Below are 19,420 nucleotides of genomic sequence, written 5' to 3' on the forward strand. Positions count from 1 at the left end.
TTTTCAATGAAAGGCCAATCAAGGTTACATGGAACGAACTGGAGCAAGTAACATGGGATCCTTAGGATAGCAGCCGGAATGATAATTGTCACAATGTAGAAAAATGCAGAATATATTTCATCAGATAAATGATAAAATAAAAGAAGACAATTTATGATTTTGGAAAAATTAACCAGTAACATTAAGGTATTTAGAGGGTGGAACAGATGAATGAGGATTTCAATAATCTTTGGATTAATTTGGTAAATAACTTAAGGAATTTTTCAGAATTTAATGCATGTCAAATGATGATGCAGTGGAAGAAGTGAGATAATGATGGATGGTAGCAGAAATTATCTCTTTATCGGAATTGGAATGAATGAAGTTACAGTATTTCTTATGTTCATTTTGTTGTATTTAGGTTTATACAGTATAGTGGTTAAGAGCAGCAGTTTGTAATCTGGCGTGTCAGGTTTGATTCCCTGCTCCTCCGCATGTAGCCAGCTACATGACCTTGGGCTAGTCCAGTCCTGATATAGCTGTTCTGGCTGAGCAGGAATATCAGGGCTCTGTCAGCCTCACCTCCCTCACAGGGTGTCTGTTGTGGGGAGAGGAAAGGGAAGGTGACTGTAAGCCCCTTTGAGCCTCCTTCTGATGGTGAAAAGCAGGATAGAAAAGCCAACTCCTCTTCTTCTTCCTGAAATAAAATTAAAATAATATTAGTAAAAAAAAATGCAATGCACTTTAGTAGATTTTCCTGTTTTGCACAGGAAAAAAGCCAGCTGCAAAAACACATTGAAAGTGCATTATCCGATGTGTGCGGAATGAGCCTGTCGCTTCTATTAAACATTTTGAGAAAGAGGGAAAGAGGGATCTGCTCCAGGTCCCAAACCTGACAGGGGCGCAACCTGCCAAACTACTGCCCATCTCTCACAGGACTGTGAGCATCGTGCTTTCCAAGGAGATGTGAAAGTGCTCTTTGAACTCTCCCCAACTGCGATAGTGGATGGTAAACTGAGATATGAATATTTATGAGGATTGCCTAACCAGTCTGCATAAGCGTTGTATCTACTTGACTACGTATTTTACATTATCATATACTTCCTTTGTGGAACTCTGTCCTATTCTAAAAATGTAAATAATCCTTTCTGATAGGATCCATTGCCGGCACCTCCGTAATCCAGCCAGGAAACACCTTCTCGGTTCCTGGAAAGGCCTCCCTCCTCCTCACCGTGTCTGTTCTCAGGAATTCCGTAGCAGCCAGATAGCTTCTTAGATGTTTCCATCTACATCAGGAAAGGTTGGGGTGGGGGGCAGGTTAGAAGCTTGCTGCTTGGAAGTCTCCAGCGAGCCGTTATTTGTGCCTTTAATCTTAAGGTGGTGTTTCCTCTCTGTTCTTTTGTCCGCTGAATTCCTTGCAACTCTCTGGGGCGGGGAAGAGAGACGAGCAGGAGGCTGCAATTAGCAAAAGGCAGAAGGCTTCTGTGCTTTCCGGTTCTGCTGAGCCGAGTGGCTGCAGCCGAACTGAGGCCATTTGAGATTCCGGCTGGGGCCGTGGCATTGGGATGCCAGAAACGCAAGCGGGCAAGGGCTCCAGCGCTCGCGGAGATGATCAAAGGCTGCGACGACAGTTTGACCCAAAGCAAAGTTGCGTGTCGTGATTTTCATACAGGGTGGCCGTTCTTCCTTAGTGAATCGTTTATGCATCGCTGTGTCTGCTGAGGTTGCCCTTGCATGCATGGCTGCGGATTTCCCGTTTGTTGGAAAAGATTCCAGGACACACGCTACTGCGTTCGCTGTGATCGCGGCGGATGGGGATCAGCGGTGAAACCCAGAATGGATGGAAAGCAACATCACATGGAACGTGCCAACGGCAGCCGAGTTCCCGTCAAGGCCTGCGTTTGGTCCACATCACCAGTGGAGATTCACACATTCTGCAGACGTTGGGTAATGCACTTTCAACATCCTTTTGCAGCCGGATTTTCCTACGCAAAACAGGAAACTCTACTTCTGAAGGGCGTTGAAGGTGCATCATCCAACATGTGCGGGATGCGGCTCCGTGTCCTTTAGCACCTCTTCAAAAAACAGCAACGGCGAGATGTCCCTGTCACATAACTGGTGCTTGCAATTTTCATGGAACGTTATTAAGCCCTTTAAACGGATTGTGTCGCAATTTCTTTCCTTGCCCATTCCCCTAGTCTTCTCCTGGTTGTCGTACTTAGTTGTTCTGCAAAGACGTGCCTTTTAATATAGAATCTGAATAAACCTTAATAGTCCTTTAAAATGCCTACTTAGAGAAAACAAGGAGGAGGGTTTTCTAATGTTTCTAATGCTTTAGCAGAACCTCCTTTCGGCTAAAATTTGATTGCCAAATGGCTGGAGGACTCCTGTCCCTTTCGAGACGGAAAATACCATCAAACGGCAGCTGACTCATGGTGACCCTTCAAGGGGGCATCAAGGCAGGAAGAAGATCAGAGATGATGTCCCACCGCCCATCCCTGCCTAGCAACCCTGGACTTTCTCAGCAGCCTCCTTTCCAATTGTTAGTGAAGGCTGCTCAGCTTCCAAAATCCGAGCCAATCAAGCCAACCTGGCTCTGGGTCTTTAGCAGAAGCTCAATGGAATGTGATTTACCAGGTGAGGTCATGACCTGAAATGCTTTGGCTGCCCATTTCCACACACTAGGCCTTGATAAAAGAGATGGGACACCTTTCTCCAGGTTTGTTGGCAACTCTTCTTGCATCACTGATGCGTTTCCTCTGCCCCTTTTCTAGCATGCTGCTCTACTGCTTCCGAACAGTCACTGGATATTAAGTGAAATGCATGAAAAATAAAATCCCCCCCACCTTTCTCTTCTCTACCCACTGAATCACGGCTGGCTTGCTTTCAGTTCACAGCATCTCCTGTAAGGGTGGAGACTGATTCATCTTTCTTCCCCCTCTTCTTTCCTTCTCCCCCTGTTGCCCCCGTGTCTCCCCCCACCCTCCCCAGAAGTTTGAAGAGACCAGCCTTTCGGAAGGAAGTACGGTTGATTTGGCCGTCCCGCCAGATCTCCTGGATCAGATGTCAGAGCTGGCGGAAGAGATGATGGAGCCCGAAGACTGCTTCCCCGAATGTAAGGACGAGCCCCTCCTCGAGTGTAAAATGCCAAGGACCCATCAGAAGCCCACCGAGGGCTGCCTAAGGAGGTGGTGAGCTTCCCCCCCCCCCCGGTGGTCTTTAATCAGCAGCTAGGCGGCTTGTGTGGCCCCTTCCAGCTCGATGGTTGGATGATTCTATGAAACACAGAACCCGAGGCGTCGCATGGGAGGCTGAGTCACGCCAGACGATAAGGGAGGGTCACATCTTGGAAAAGGAACCAGTGGATTGCCAGCAGCAGGGTTCAAGGTCTTTCCACGCAGCATATCTGTTCAATTCACTCAGATCTAGGGCTGCCAACCTCCTGGCGGTGCCTGGTGATCTCCTGCCACCCTGTGCCTGCTGTTTCCAACTCCAAGTGAAGAGGAAAGCAAAACGTTTTTTTTTTTATTGCTACTCTAATTGGGGAGATTAACTCGCCCCTCTCAAAGTGGCCAATGACGGGCCTGGAGGGGATAGAAAGGTGAGGGTCCCCATCCATTTAGACCGGAGGTAGTCAAACTGCGGCCCTCCAGATGTCCATGGACTACAATTCCCATGAGCATCTGCTGGCAGGGGCTCATGGGAATTGTAGTCCATGGACATCTGGAGGGCCGCAGTTTGACTACCCCTGGCTTAGAACAACAAGCATTTCCCATCAGACTTTTAATTCTGCCAGGCTCTCCGGTGGTGACCGTTAAGAGATGGAGGACACGAACCCATCACAGGTCTACCATCCCTCTATTTTTAAAAAAGCAAACTGTGTAGACGTGTCCAGCCCCAATTTAAATTCAGGCTCACGGGGAGGTGATTTAACCCTTTAACCCTCGTGTGGTCTTGCTAATCGAAACCGTGCTCACTGGGCTGTTATTAGCATTCTCAAAGGGGGGGGGGGGGATGGCTTCAAAAAAAAAATCTCTTTTTCTCATTTGCCTTTTATAGATGTACCGAAATCGGTGAATCTCGTTAGTTTATATTTATGAGGGAAGGCAGCATGATGTAGCCCTATCGCATCAGATCTCAGAAGCTAAGCAGGAAGCCGTACTTGGAGGCCTCTGCAGAGGAAGGCCATGGCCAACCACCTCTGCTTCTCCCTTGCCTTGAAAGGCTCTTGTTAGGGTCACCATAAGCCTTGGATGGGGGACCACCAAGGAAGGCTCTGCAGAGGAAGGCCATGGCCAACCCCCTCTGCTTCTCCCTTGCCTTGAAAGGCTCTTGTTAGGGTCACCATAAGCCTTGGATGGGGGACCACCAAGGAAGGCTCTGCAGAGGAAGGCCATGGCCAACCCCCTCTGCTTCTCCCTTGCCTTGAAAGGCTCTTGTTAGGGTCACCATAAGCCTTGGATGGGGGACCACCAAGGAAGGCTCTGCAGAGGAAGGCCATGGCCAACCCCCTCTGCTTCTCCCTTGCCTTGAAAGGCTCTTGTTAGGGTCACCATAAGCCTTGGATGGGGGACCACCAAGGAAGGCTCTGCAGAGGAAGGCCATGGCCAACCCCCTCTGCTTCTCCCTTGCCTTGAAAGGCTCTTGTTAGGGTCACCATAAGCCTTGGATGGGGGACCACCAAGGAAGGCTCTGCAGAGGAAGGCCATGGCCAACCACCTCTGCTTCTCATTTAACTTGAAAGCCCCTTGCTGGGTTGGTTTCCCCCCATTTTATCCTCACAGCCACCTTATGAGGCAGAACAAAGTTTGAGTCCAGTGGCACCTTTAGGACCAACAAAGTTAAATTCTGGGAGTCAAGGAGTCCTTGACCGACTCTGTGGGTTCCCAGAACAGGGCCTTTTAAAAAACACAAATAGTTTATTGAAGTAATTCCCAAGTAATAAGTGTATCTGAGCCTACGGGGAGGGCGGTATATAAGTATGATAAATAAATAAATCAATAAACAAACAAATAAATAAATAAATATCTGTTGGCAACAAAACGTCTCTAAAATCATGCAATACAGAACACACAAAAACTTAGCTTAACTATCTAACCCAGACAACAATCTGTGTTAGATGGTAGTTCAAGCATTCTCTGCGTTGCAAATAAACCCATGACTCCTTCGGAATCCAAGCTAGCCTCTCTTTCACCATCCTTAGCCGGGTTATAGTTTTTGGCTAAGTGAGATCCAACCAATCCAGATGTGTTTTGGCTAGATCCTTCTAGATTACCTCATCCCTCTGGATTCTCCCCCTCCCATCCTGCGGCACAGGGGTAGCCCACCTGTGGTCCTCCAGATGTTCATGGACTATAATTCCCATGAGCCCCTGCCAGCAAACGCTGGCAGGGGCTCATGGGAATTGTAGTCCATGAACATCTGGAGGACCACAGGTAGACTACCCGTGTTGTGGCACAGATTCTTATGAGGCACAGTTTATTCCGTTACTATGCACAATAGCCCTTGGGAGGAATAAGGAGTGCGCACTGGGCATCATCTTCCATGTGCAAGCACACTTCCAACAGGCATCTCCATCTTTGTTTTGTTGCTTCAGACCTGCATGGCTCCCCACCTGGATCTATTTTCTTGTGAGGAAGGTTAAGCTAGGAATCACCTTGCATTTCTTCCTGAGACCTCAGACTCCTCAGTCCTGGGTTTCCTAAAGCTTTGTCCAAAATCCTAATTGTTATTCCACACTGATTCTGTGCACACACAGATATGGTAGAGGGGTTGGGGTGGGGAATCAAGTAGGGTTGCCAGCCTCCAGGTCGGGCCTGGAAATCCTGAATCCCCCCACACCTTAGCAGTAATTCCCTGGGAATGAAAATTGACCTCCAGATAGATTCAAGTGGGTGGCTGTGTTGGTCTGAAGCAGCACAACAAAACAAAATCAGAGTCCAGGGGCACCTTTAAGACCAAGAAAAAATTATCCAAGACGTAAGCTTTCAAGTGCAAGCATTCTCGAAAGCTCATGCCTTGAATAAATCTTTGTTGGTCTCAAAGGTGCCACTGGACTCTGATTTTGTTTTGTTGACCCCCAGATGTCAGAGAGCAGTTCCCATGGAGAAAACAGCTGCTTTGCAGGGTGGGTTCTCTGGAATCGCATCTCCTGCCCTCCCCACATTCCACCCCTAAATTTGGAGGCATTTCCCAAACTAGAAAGCCTAGAATCAAAGAAAGAAGGAAAACCACAGTAAAATTGCCGCTGTGCCAGTTACAGAATTAATGTGCAGAACACTCAATGAAAACAGAAAGGCAGGTAGAGTGGAATTATGCATTTCCAGTCACCCCCGGCTGATTGCTCAGGACAGTCTTTTTGGTTTTCTATTTAAAACGTGTCAGCCCTCGGTAAATTCACAACTCTGCCTACCACTGAAAGGCAGGCATGATATGGAAGGGAGCAGAGAGAGAAATCCCTGGAAAGTTTGCACTGGTCAAAACGAATTTCTGTCCTGATGGATTGTTCCATAGGATCATTCCCTGAGACATCGATCTATAAGCAGGTACCTTTCAAAGGATTATTGACGTCAGAAACAAACTTGCTCATGTTGACCCGGGATCAGGTGTCCTGACCTAGTGTGAACTACCCAAAAGCACAGCAGCCTGGAAAATCTTTCAATGTTTTTTTTTTTTTAATTATTTTAGCTGCAGTGAAACAAAGTCATGGGGAACTCATGTTCATCCAAATCTGTGTGCAGAATAGAGGATTGCATAGGAGTTTGGTTGTTTGTTTCTTTCTTGACTGCCACTCTGAGATCAAGCCGGCTCATGGCGATTTATAATAAAACAAAGATAAAGGTAAAGGTATCCCCTGTGCAAGCACCGAGTCATGTCTGACCCTTGGGGTGACGCCCTGCAGCGTTTTCATGGCAGACTCAATACGGGGTGGTTTGCCAGTGCCTTCCCCAGTCATGACCGTTTACCCCCCAGCAAGCTGGGTACTCATTTTACCGACCTCGGAAGGATGGAAGGCTGAGTCGACCTTGAGCCGGCTGCTGGGATCGAACTCCCAGCCTCATGGGCAAAGCTTTCAGACGGCTGCCTTATCACTCTGCGCCACAAGAGGCTCATAAAAACAAAAACAAAGATAAAACACAGATAAAATAATAAAACACTCTCTTGGCAGCAGGAAACCTTATACAACCCCCTCCCTACTCACCAGTCCAGAATAGACCAAGATGCCCCACCCCCATACATACATTAGCTGCAGGCCTTGGGGCAGGCACACCTCTGGCCCTTGATCCTCAGGGGCATTCTGAGGAGTGAGAGGAAGCGAAGGCACATGTAAGCTGCTTTGAGCCTCCTTCGGGTAGAGAAAAGCGGCACATAAGAACCAACTCTTCTTCTTCAATAATCTCAAGGCTCTCTCAGCCTCCCCTCCCTCACAGGGGGTCTGTTGTGGGGAGAGGAAAGGGAAGGAGAATGTAAGCCACTTTGAGACTCCTTTGGGTAGAGAAAAGCGGCATATATAAGAACCAACTCTTCTTCTTCTCTGCTCCTGATGCCCGCTTGTACCGAGCCATCAGAAATAAGAGTTAAGGCGACCTTTGACTCTAGTCAAAGCATAATTCCTTAGCATACCTGAAAGGCTGTCACCGTTGTAGGTAAAAGGTCACATAGCAAACAGCATTTCTTCATGCAGGGAAGGAAGAGAGATCGGAACTTGCCCTCCAATGGGGAACTAAACCCCATTTCCAATATCTGTATGACCAACCAGGAGGTTGCCACCCATGTCTTTAAACACCACCCCGAGAGGGGGATTGCGTGGGCCCTCCTGGCCAGCAAAACGGGAAGGCGATCGAATGAGGCAACGGAATCCCTGCAGGTGTGCAAACATCCTCCAGTCCCAGGCATTTTCTTGGCAGTCCTGCTTAAATGCAACAGCCAAACGTTAATTCTGTTGACAGGAGCAGGCCTGGTTGGGCGGTGTGAATGCTCCAGCGTATGTGCTTATTTGGCTGCACCTTTCCAGATGTTTTCTGTTTTCCAAGGAGCTGGAAACCTGCCCCATAAATAGATCGATAAGACAGAGGCCTACGTTTCACGTTAAGTGGTGGTGTTTTTTTTTTTTTAAAGAACAACAGAGAGCATATGACAGCTAACCTACTTGGCTTCCTCGTGGGAAGAGAACATCTAAGTCAGGAATTTGCCTTTATTGAGTGCTGTGCCAAACTTGATTTAAGCAGCAATCCCTCATCAGGCTTGCGGTATGGACAATTATTTGGAACCTGGCACTACAGGAAGTTGTGTTTTGCACAGGTTAAGTTGCCCTTCTTTGACAAGGAGGGGGCGGGGGAGCGTCCTTGCAAAAAAAAAATATATATATACATAGAAGACTGTTGAAAGAGAGGAGTGAGAGCTAAAAAAGACAGAGAAGGAGAAACCCCATGAAATGCCGCAGTTGCTGGGCTACTAATCTGTCTAGTAGATTTTATTTCCTCCCTTCCTCTAAGGCATGATTCTAACCATTCCCTTTTTAATGATTGTCCCGCTGGCACAGTTTAAGTACGCAAAAGAATGGAATAGTTTGATTATGATGAGAAACAAACCTTGTGAATAAAGGAGGGGAGAGAGATTCGCAACTGTCTAACTGTTGTGTTCGTTCTGTCTGGTCTGGAGGCAAGCAGGGAGGAAGTGGGCTCAAAGTAGCCGGAAGTATTGAGCCAATCAGGACATAGGGGGTGACTAGGTGACAAGTATGCGGAAGTTCCACATCTAGCTATGCTAAATACACATCTCCTCTGAATACACATTTCCTCTTAATGGCCCACCATCGGAGATCAGTTGCTTTCCAGAAGGATCTAGGGGAGTTTGAGAGCTTCCCTGATGACTCTGTGGTCGCCCTAGTAACTATCCAAAATTATGGGCTGGCTGAGGCTTTAAACGGGGACGCTGCTTGGCATACTCTCCCACACTCGGGTAGGCCCCCAGAATACAATATCTGAAAGTGGTATTTCCTCTTCCCCTAGTATTGTTAAAGAAGGCAAATTAGTTCATTGGTTCATTTTGGTTGCCAAAATGGGAGGCCCGTTCCATGGGGCAGTGGGGGAGGGGATAATCTCATCCAAACTTTTTGGCCCAACTTCTAATCTGCACTTGGTTGGGAAAGGTCTCTGGGTGACCTGGATCCTGGGGAAGGCACGTTTTGGCTTAGGGCAGTGGTCCCCAACCTTTTTATCACCGGGGACCACTCAACACCTTTTACTGAGGCCCGGTGGGGGGGTAGTTTACTCCTCTACTCTCAACCACTGCCCTAATGCTTTCTGATTGCTATGGTAATGTTTAAACATCCCTTCAAAATAAGATACGGACATGCCACAACAATGGAGTGTGTTGTAAAGGGCTGGGGGGGATGAAGTAAAGGGCCGGGAGGGGGGGGGAGAAGGCGTCCTTCGGGGCCCACCTCCAATTAGTCGAAGGACCACATGTGGTCCGCGGCCCACAGGTTGGGGATTGCTAGCTTAGGGAACACCACATGGCAGATTTTCACAGCATTCCCCTTTGTGGAGCTTTATTTAGCACTCACGTAGCAAAATACCCAAATGTACAGGGACTGAAGTTGAGAGTGTTAAAATTGCTAGTGCACTAAACTCTTAACAGGAGGATTGTATGCAGAGATGCAACTCAAGTGGGAGGAATGTAGCTGAGTGGGAGAACATATTTTGCATGCAGGAGTTCAGTTCCCAAAAGAAGGATCTACAGCAGCAGGCCTTTGCCCAAGATAGGACTACCAAGCTCCCAGTGAGGGCAAGGGATTCCCTCTGTTTTTTTTAAAGCCTTACTGAAAGTTCTGTGAAAGTTACAATGGGTAACTCTAGGCATTGTCGGGAACTTGATAGTAAAACCATAGAGATTCCAAAGATTCCTAGAGCGACTTTTTGACATTTCTCGGAGAGCGTCTCGTAAGAACTTACAGTAAATACACAAGGCTGCATTAAAAAAAAAACCATTTATCCTGCAGTGCTGCACACCCAACAACCCTAGCCCAAGATCTCCTCTGCACATATTGGATAATGCACTCTCAATGTCCTTTCACAGCTGGATTTTCTTGTGCAGAACAGGAAAATCTACTTCCAAAGTGCATTGAAACTGCATTATCTAACCTGTGTGGAATGGACCCAGATGTCCATGGACAACAGTTGCCATGAGCCCCTGCCAATTGGCCAAGCTGGCAAGGGGACTCATGGTCATTGTAGTCCATGGCCACCTGGAGAGCCAGAGTTTGGCCACACCTGCCTTAGTAGAAGGCAACCCCAACCATGTTCATGCTACTGGCACCTAGGAAATGTTCCGTACGGAGCAGAGGATGCTTCTACACAAGGTACAGTAGATTGGCCTCTGCCTTTCCGTTATTCCTTTGACAACATTTCTCTCTGATGGAGCCTTGCCAAGCAGTGACAACCCAGCATTACCTTCCACTTGTCTTAGCAGTAAAAGCCTGCTGTTTTAGCACACGCCAGGCACAACTCCTTTTATATTATGATTAAAAAGCCATTTTCACATTGCATATTTCTCGCGCGGCAATTTAAGATTTTGGCAGGGCTGGCGCGGGAGGGTGGCTTGCCCACTGTGAAAGGGAAACGGCTGTGATGGACAGACAGGACTGAAGTCTTCCCCCATTTGGGGGTGGGGGACAGCAAATGGCAGCCCCCGTGAGAAACAACACACAGCGTTCAAATCAAATCAAAAGTGCTGCCCATTGTTCCACTAACAGATGACCTCTTAGGCCTTGGTGAAGTTTTGCCTGTGGCCTGTGAGTCACCACAAAAGCTTCAAGCCGTTTTCAACAAGAGGCCGCTAACACGGGTGGGGCTTTCTGGGAAATATCCTGCTGTGCAAATGGTGTGCCCCACCACGTGTCAAAACCCAGACTGATGTTTTGCCGTATGTCCTACTTGATGTTTTAGGCTGTAACACTTCCTGCTTCTGCCCTGAAATCTGTTTAGTGCCGCTTGCTTGTTAGGTAGGATTTATGCCAATAAAAGGTTACTGACTGACTAGGTAGGCTCCCACGGCCCTTTGGAGTTATGGTTTCGTTCCCGTAGCCGATTCCACCCCATGTTAGATCTTAAGTGTGAAAAACAACACACTCTGCCCCATTGCCCTGGGAGCAATCTCGGAGGAGGCCTTGGAGCCAAGCCGGCCATTTCATGGGCCGTTTGTGTCCAAACCATTCAGCGCTGGAAGGGGCTGAGGGTTTTGGATTGATAAGGAGGTGTTGATGTAGAATCGCCAGTCGTAGCAAGGACCCTGTGATGTCCTAATCATTTTCTCTTCAATAAAGCGCTTTCTTTTCCTATACGAAGCTTGGTTTTCGAGAGCGATCAGAGAATCTCACACTATATCACAAGGGCTGATAAGACCTGCCCGTCTCCCACCCCCCACCCCCACGCTTGCTTTAGCATCCCAACCCACCCCTACTGCTGTGGACATCTTCATGCTTTTACCTTTCTCAAATTTGTTCTCCTTTGCCTTCACAGCTTCCTGTGAAAACAGTTGGGAACAGACAGGAGAGGAAAAAGGGGTGTCAGCTTTTAAATGAGGCAGTGCAAACCTCCCAGGTTTATCCTACAGAGGCAAAGCAGCCCCTTCATGCAGTCGATTTGCTGCTAGGAGACGAGGGCCCATTACACACACACACACACACGTCTTGCTGTAGATTGTCAGAGCAGCATGCCTTTTATCGTAACTTTGGATTCTGCGCCTGCCTTATGCACCCTTCTCCCTCCCTCCCATGTATTTATTCTTCCGCTATCATTTTTTAAAAAAAACAACCCTTTTCTAAAGAGGGGCAGAACATCACTTGTGTCGTGTGGAGGGTAGTGCCCAAAGTCCTTTTTAAAATTTACACGGTTGCCGTATCGCGGCTGCACAGTAAGGTCCGGTATCTGCATTGCATTTAAATCCTCGTGGTTTGGGTTTTGTGCGTGCCTTTCCATGTTAGTTGGTTGAAAGAAAGGGAACAGGAAGGAATGCGGGCAAAGGGGGGGGGAACCCAATGTCGAAACTGACCGGTCCCTTTTTGAAATTGACAAGTGGCTGGGAAGCCCTGATTGTGGTCTTGGCAAGCACTCTTTGCTATATCGGTGTCCCCTGAGAAAAAATGAGAGACACAAGATCTCATAATATGGAGGAACATGTTGACCTGCAAGGTAGAACCCACGGACACTGGCATTGCAAGCTGCGGTCATTGGGAACATGTGTGTGTGTGTGTGGGGGGTATGTGGGCCTGGTCAAGGGCTGCTGTAGCCCCACCATGATTTGCACAGGGCTGCAATTTGAATGGGGGAGGAGTCCTCTGGTAAAGTTCTGGAGAGCTTTTCTAAATCTTGTGCCACTAAACTGAAAAGAGGGGTGGAGTATTTATTATTATTATTATTATTGTTATTATTGTTATTATTGTTATTAAATTTATTAACCACCACTCCCAAAATGTCCGACTAAAACCCATTTACAAAAATGTCCGACTAAAACCCAGTAAAACCCATTAAAATAGAAAATCACAGCATCATAATACAACAGCAACATGGCCGAAACCCTCAAACCCTCTCCCCCTCCCACCAACCTTCTACAAAGGGGAAGAAGAGAAAGGAGAGACAGAATCAGAGATGACTTTGCTAGTGCCCTAGCACAGCTGCATGGTAGTTATTCCTGTTCTCCCTGGCAAATTTGCCAGGTTTTCTCTTTGGCAATTTGGCCATGATTTATTGATTTATTACATTTCTATATTACCCTCCCCTGAGGTCTCAGGGCGGTTTACATAAAACGTAGGGTTAATACAGTGTAATTCATAGCACAAAAACCACAGCAATGGGAATCATAACTGAAGACAAGTATTATAACATTCTAACATTTCACATGACAACAATAATATTCTAACCGAGATCCCACAGGAGGTCAGATTGGGTTCAGACTCTGGGGAGGCTATCTGGGGGGTGGGGGGGGCAGCAGAATGATGTTAAGATCTTATTATTGTTTATTAAATTTGTATAATTTAATGGCTCAGGGCGGTTTGCGTACAGTTATACTTAACACTAATTAAAACCAACGCAACCACAACAATATTTTCAATATAAAAAGATAATAAAAAGCATAAGGAGTCAGTTCAGCAGCATTTAAGTCATAGCAGCCTCTAGATTATTCACTGCCCGTAAATCGCCCAACTAGATGTCTCTCTCAAGGTATTTTTGTAAGGAAGGGCCATGGATGTTTCGGCAGTTTTTTAGAACCTGTCCTGCGTGGAATGCACTCGGTCCCCCAAATGAATCAGTTCCAAGATTCTTATGTTTGGTGGTTTGCAGAAGGCCCATGTAGCTCAACCACCTGGAGATGGCCAAAATAGTTCTGCCAAACTTTGTTCATCAAAGGGGGGGGGGAAATGTTTTCAAAGCCTTAGGTGTCTCATTCTACTGTCTCTCTCTCATGACATCTCATGTCAATTTTACTCTGCAGTGCATGCAATATTGAAATCTTTTTGGCTTTTTTTTTTTTTGCTCTGGAGATCCTGCAACCTGCCTTCAATCCTCTTTCAATTTAATACCAGTAGGGAACTAAATCTCTCAGCCCCTTTGAAATTTCCACCCCATTTGTTTTATTTTTTTATTCAGTGATCTGAGACTGGCAATAGTCTCATATTGCTAGACTCAAGCCTTTTGTCAAAAATATTTAAAAATCTAAATAATGGGAAGATGGAACGTGCACAACAATGAAGGAAGGGGGACGGCAGAAGGTGCAGAGAAGGCAGAACAACCTTGATGTGGATGGAGGAGTGACCTCTGTGGGGCAGCAAAAGGGCAAGGGGGAAATTTGAGATAATATGTATGCTTTTGAATTACTTTCGACTTAGAAGCAAAGCAAGCTTGGAAATTGGCACTCTCATAAAACCTGGGTAAACAGTGATTACAAAGCAAGCTCAACACTCAAGGAAGGAAAATCAGTGCAGAATGACAAAGACAACCCAATGGACACGGTGCAGGTGAAGGAGAACTCCTGTGCCTAATAGGTTGTGATCTGTAAAAAGGAGCTCAGGTTTGTTGAGGCAATGCCACAAAAGGGAGAAACGTGAGAGCCAGTCTTCACCTAGATAGCATCAAAGAAAAATATCATGACTAAGATGTGCAAAATGGAAAAGGGAAAAAAGGGGGGGATTCAACAGTTTGACCGTTTACGCACTGGAGGTTTCATGCCGGGCTGCAGACTGGAGTTTTAGTCGTGGCAGGTTGCCCCACCTCTTCCTGTACCTAGATGGGGGAGCATTTGGCCCCCTGCACCTCAACTGCTCCCAAGTTGTGCTCCTGCACAGGAGCTGGGGCAGTGAAGTTCCCAGTGCATAAACGGTGTTTGTGTGAGAAAGACACCATAAAAGCTCCACAAAGTGTTAGAAAACTTACGCTCCAAAATCTGCTTGGCTTCAGAAGAGACCATTTGAAAGAGCCCTAAGGTCTTACTCAGCACTGACAATAACTGCGTAGACTTGACAGTGGGCTTTATCTCATTAAAGGCTTTCTTCACAATCCCCTTGATTTGGTTTGTACAGCAGGAAATGATCTATAGTCACACTTAGCTGTGGGAGGTTTATATAGAGATGGAGATTACATAACAGGACATTGAAAAGAGCAAGAATCTAGCAGCACCTTAAAGACTAACCAAATCTGCGGCAGGGTATGTGCTTTTATGAGTCACTGCTCTCTTCTATTTAATTTGCATTATTAATATCAATTGGATGAAGGTTATGTCTTGTGCTCACGACATAGCCAGGCCAACTGGAAATGGTTAAAGGCTTATTATGCTACCCAAGGATTTGGGGGGTGTTTTAGTCAAATAGGAGACTCTAAATCACATTATTGGACTTTTGTAGGCAATTTGTGAGAGGGTCTTGAGAAACCATGAACCATTTTAGTCATCAGAAATATATGCTTTTCAAGCAGTCCTCTTATCACATAAAACTTAGTTGGATAATTGACATGGGAACGTATTAGTTGCTCGATTATCAAGTCAGGCATTATATCAAGTTAACGGTTATCTTTCAGCAGAATTCGGAAACGGACTGGCAAAACGGAAAAACAATCTTCGAGGCCATTCTGAGCTTGCAAAAGTATTCGTTGTGGCTCTTGGTGGATGATTTCAGATTTCTCATCCCCCTTGGCTGTGAACTGCTACCCTCCCTGCACTGGCGTTAAGTTCCTTTCCTCATTCCCTGCAGTTTTCTCCTGTAAAATATATACATTTTCCCATTGTAATTTGTGCTTTAGTATTTCATAGGGTTCATAATCTCCAAATGGGACCTGGAGATAGAACCATAGAATCATAGAGATGGAAGGCGCCAGACAGTCCATCTAGTCCCACCCCCTTCTTAATGCAGGATCATCCTCAAGCATCCATTATAAGTATGTGTCCAGCTGCTGCTTGAAGACCACCCGTGAGGGGGAGCTCACCACCTCCTTAGGCTGCCCATTCCACTGCTGAACTACTCAGAATGTAATTTTTTTCCTATGATATCTTTCTGGTACTGTTCTCCATGTAGTTTAAACCCATTACTGCTGTTCCTATCCTCTGCTGCCAACAGGAACTGCTCCCTGCCCTCTTCCAAGTGACAACCTTTCAGATCCTTAAAAGAGAGCCCTCCTGTCCCCTCTCCGCCTCCTCTTCTCCAGGCTGAACATTCCCAAGTCCTCTGCCTTCCCTCCTAGGGCTTGGTCCCCAGACCCCAGATCACCCGCATTGTTCTCCTCTGCACCGTCTCCATTTTGTCCACATCCTTTTTAAAGGGAACCCCCCAGAACTCCCAGCATTGCAGCCCAACTAAACTACAGGGATCTGTTCTGCTGGAGAAGATGGCTATGCTAGAAAGTGGTTCCGTACCATCAAACCCCACTGAGGTCTTTCCTCTCCCCAAATCCCCCCGTCCCCAGTTACAGCACCTCCTGGTGTTTCCTAACAAGGGTTGCTAACTATGGGTTGAGAAATACCTGGAGATTTTGTGCTTTGATCTCTGTCCCCTGGAGATCAGTTGTAATCTGATGAGATCTCCAGTCACCACCTGGAGACTGGCAACTGTATTCTGAACTCAGAAATGCCAATCTTAGTCTTTCAGTATCATGTATGTACCCCTAACAGGGATCGAACCTGGGACCTTCTGCATGCCAAGCAGATGCTCTACCACTGAGCTTTGGCCCCTCCCCAAATGTAAAAACCAAGCAGGGAATGCTGTTTCACCTCCTTTGTTATTAAACATTCTCTCCGACCCACTTTGCTCTTTGCAGCCTGTGTCCGATTTTTCCCCTGCTGTTCTGTGGACACCACAAAACTTCCAGGGAAAATTTGGTGGAGACTCCGGAAAACCTGCTACCAAATCGTCGAACACAGCTGGTTCGAAACATTCATCATATTTATGATACTCCTGAGCAGCGGGGCACTGGTAAGCTTCAAAACTCGCGGTTTACTTCTCATGATCTTTTTAAAAAATGTCCCTGCACACGTGCAAAGGGAGCTTTCTTAGTTATCTCTGATCTTCTAGAATCACCTCCTGCCCATCTGTGATTTAGTATGTCTTGCCTTCTTCTCTTCAGCCATTTGGCTGAGAAAGGCAGGAGGCATGCTGGACAAACACCCCGAAAGCAGAGAAGGAGACAGAGGCGATAGACTGCGTGTGGAGAATTGGCAGGCTTTCCTAGAGTTGGGCATGAACTGCATTTTTGCCGTTCAATCCATGGCTGAGCCATGAACCGAACCACGAACCCACGTGAGGGTGATTCGCAAGCCAACCCAACTCGTTTCGGTTCACGAGCCATTTAAGAAGAAGAAGAAGAGTTGGTTCTTATATGCCGCTTTTCCCTACCCGAAGGAGGCTCAAAGCGGCTTACAGTCGCCTTCCCATTCCTCTCCCCACAACAGACACCCTGTGGGGTGGGTGAGGCTGAGAGAGCCCTGATATCACTGCCCGGTCAGAACAGTTTTATCAGTGCCGTGGCGAGCCCAAGGCCACCCAGCTGGCTGCATGTGGGGGAGTGCAGAATCGAACCCGGCATGCCAGATTAGAAGTCCGCACTCCTAACCACTACACCAAACTGGCTCTCTAAAGTTTAAACCCCTGCTTTCTGCTCGCTGATGCTTTTCATGGGGAGCAAAGAGCGGCTGGGAAAGCTCAGCTCTTTTCTTGGCGCGTCCAAAGCAGGGGTAGAACCCCTTGCCTTCTGCTCTTCAAAAACTACAGCAAATTTCATGGCGGTACTTCAGATTGCGAACATTGCTTCGCAAACCCTGAATCGTTCCAAATTCATGATGAACTCCAGTTAGTCAGCTGGTTCTACCTGGGACAGAGTCTGCCTGGTTCCTGTATCTACTGGAGAATAACCTACCTTTCCGTTGCTTTAGGATGCCTTTGTGTGATGTGAGTGATCTCCTCCTTTATCTCACTGAACTTACTTTATGGGTCAGAACACGGGTAGTCAACCTGTGGTCCTCCAGATGTTTATGGACGACGAATTGCCATCCGTGAACATCTGGAGGACCACAGGTTACCCCTGGGTCAGAGGGCCAAACTAGACATAGAATCATCGAATTGGAAGGGGGGACCTCCAGGATCATCTAGAATGTAGGAAATGTACAACTACCAGCCCACCACAATGACCCCCATTCCATGGCCAAATGATGCTCCCCTCAAAAAACAAACCCAGAATTCCTTGATTTCATGGGCAAAGATTTAGCACTGGTCTGGTCACGTGTTCCTAGAGCCTTCTTCTCAATTTTGTGGAGCAGATCCTTTGGAGTACGTAGCACTGCAATAGACTGTTTTATCCTTCCAGGCATTTGAAGACATATACCTTGATGAGAGGAAGAACATTAAAACCATGTTGGACTATGCTGACCGTATCTTCACTTACATTTTTGTCCTGGAGATGCTTCTCAAATGGGTGGCGTATGGCTTTAAGAAGTATTTCACCAACGCCTGGTGCTGGCTTGATTTTCTCATTGTCGACGTAAGTATGGTCCTTTTCTTGCTGGGTTAGAGAATGTCATGGAAGACGTTTGGTTTTGAGCTGCAATACATTTCCCAGGCTGAATGTTGTTTAGGTGATATCCACAAGCATCACGGAGCCAACTGATACCTTTCCTGGTGCCCACAAAGTGTTTTTTGGTTTTTTTAAGGAAGTGGGTATAGTCAACTCATCTGACTGGCCATTGGAAATTCGATTGCCTGTGCAGATTTTTTTAAAAACATTGCTTTGACAGCAGCTGCCGTCATAGCATGAGAATCTTCTCTGTACATGACAGCCATTTTGTATCTGGCTCCACCTCCAGTGGCAGCCATTTTGTACTTGGCTCTGCCTCCATTGGCAGCCATTTTGCAGCTGTACCCATCATACTGTGTCAGAATTCCAAAGGTGCCCATAGACACAAAAAGGCTCAGGGCCCTGGGATGACATTTATTTTTACATGGGGCAGCTTGGGATGAGTTCACGGGTGTAAGCCATTCTTTTCAGAATCAATGGAAGAGAGCAGATCTCAAATCTTGTCACCTTTGGTATCCCTTGAATCAAAAGCCTTAGGTCGACATACTCCTTTCACAGCATGCTGAAATGTAGGGCCGAGATGACCTGCAACAACCAACCCTTTTGTCATTCCCCAATTTGACAACATTTGGCTATGTGAAGGGCTTCCGCTTCAAAGAGGAAGAGCAACGTTGTACTAGAACAGGGGTAGTCAAACTGCGGCCCTCCAGATGTCCATGGACTACAATTCCCAGGAGCCCCTGCCAGCGAATGCTGGCAGGGGCTCCTGGGAATTGTAGTCCATGGACATTTGGAGGGCCGCAGTTTGACTACCCCTGTACTAGAATAACTGACTGGAAAACAAAAACTGATGGACTCAAATCAGAGGAAGCCAATTTTGGCTGGTCAGAAAGATATTCATTATTGCAAATCCCATTCTGCAAGCTGGGTGGGTGCGTCTCCCCCTCAGCTGGGAGGATGGAACTTGCCAAGAAATATCTTTACCAGGGATGGGTGGGAGGGATCTAGGGAGGAGCTTCCAGAGGGGGAATAATTGATGATGTGTGCTGTTTCTGACTCTTGTGGGTCCTTTTCACTCTGTGATTCTGTGAATGGCCACTCTACAGGCCACTCACAGGATAAAGTTCGCTTCCAGAATCCTGCCCCCCAATTTTTTTTTTTAAACTTCATTGGGGAAGAATGCCTTTGTGCCTCAGCTGGCTTGTGGTGACTCAGCCGTTTGAGGCTTTCCAAGCCAAGAGATGGTCTGCCCTTTCCTGCCTCTGTTTAGCAACCCTGGGCCTCCTCAGTGGTCTCCCACCCAAGTGCTAACCAGAGCCAACCCTGCTTAGCTTCCAAGATCTAATGAGATTGGGTAAGCCTGGGCCACCCAGGCCAGGGCATGCCCA

The 19,420-nt window shown here is 47.0% G+C and overlaps 1 protein-coding gene across 17 annotated transcripts in view; it reads left to right on the forward strand.

Annotated features, from left to right (window-relative positions):
- The window catches only part of LOC143820810 (sodium channel protein type 5 subunit alpha-like), a 245,193-nt gene that overhangs the window by 185,682 nt on the left and 40,091 nt on the right, over nucleotides 1-19,420 (forward strand). For 15 of the 17 annotated variants that reach the window (XM_077304089.1, XM_077304071.1, XM_077304078.1 and 12 more), the window contains 3 exons: nucleotides 2,971-3,094; nucleotides 16,284-16,438; nucleotides 17,826-17,999. In XM_077304089.1, coding sequence (XP_077160204.1) covers nucleotides 2,971-3,094; nucleotides 16,284-16,438; nucleotides 17,826-17,999 — 453 coding nt within the window. The remainder of the gene's footprint in view (nucleotides 1-2,970; nucleotides 3,095-16,283; nucleotides 16,439-17,825; nucleotides 18,000-19,420) is intronic. The other 2 variants (XM_077304080.1, XM_077304084.1) reach the window with 1 other exon arrangement.

Source organism: Paroedura picta, chromosome 11, assembly GCF_049243985.1.
Source record: "Paroedura picta isolate Pp20150507F chromosome 11, Ppicta_v3.0, whole genome shotgun sequence".
NCBI classification, from domain to species: domain Eukaryota; kingdom Metazoa; phylum Chordata; class Lepidosauria; order Squamata; family Gekkonidae; genus Paroedura; species Paroedura picta.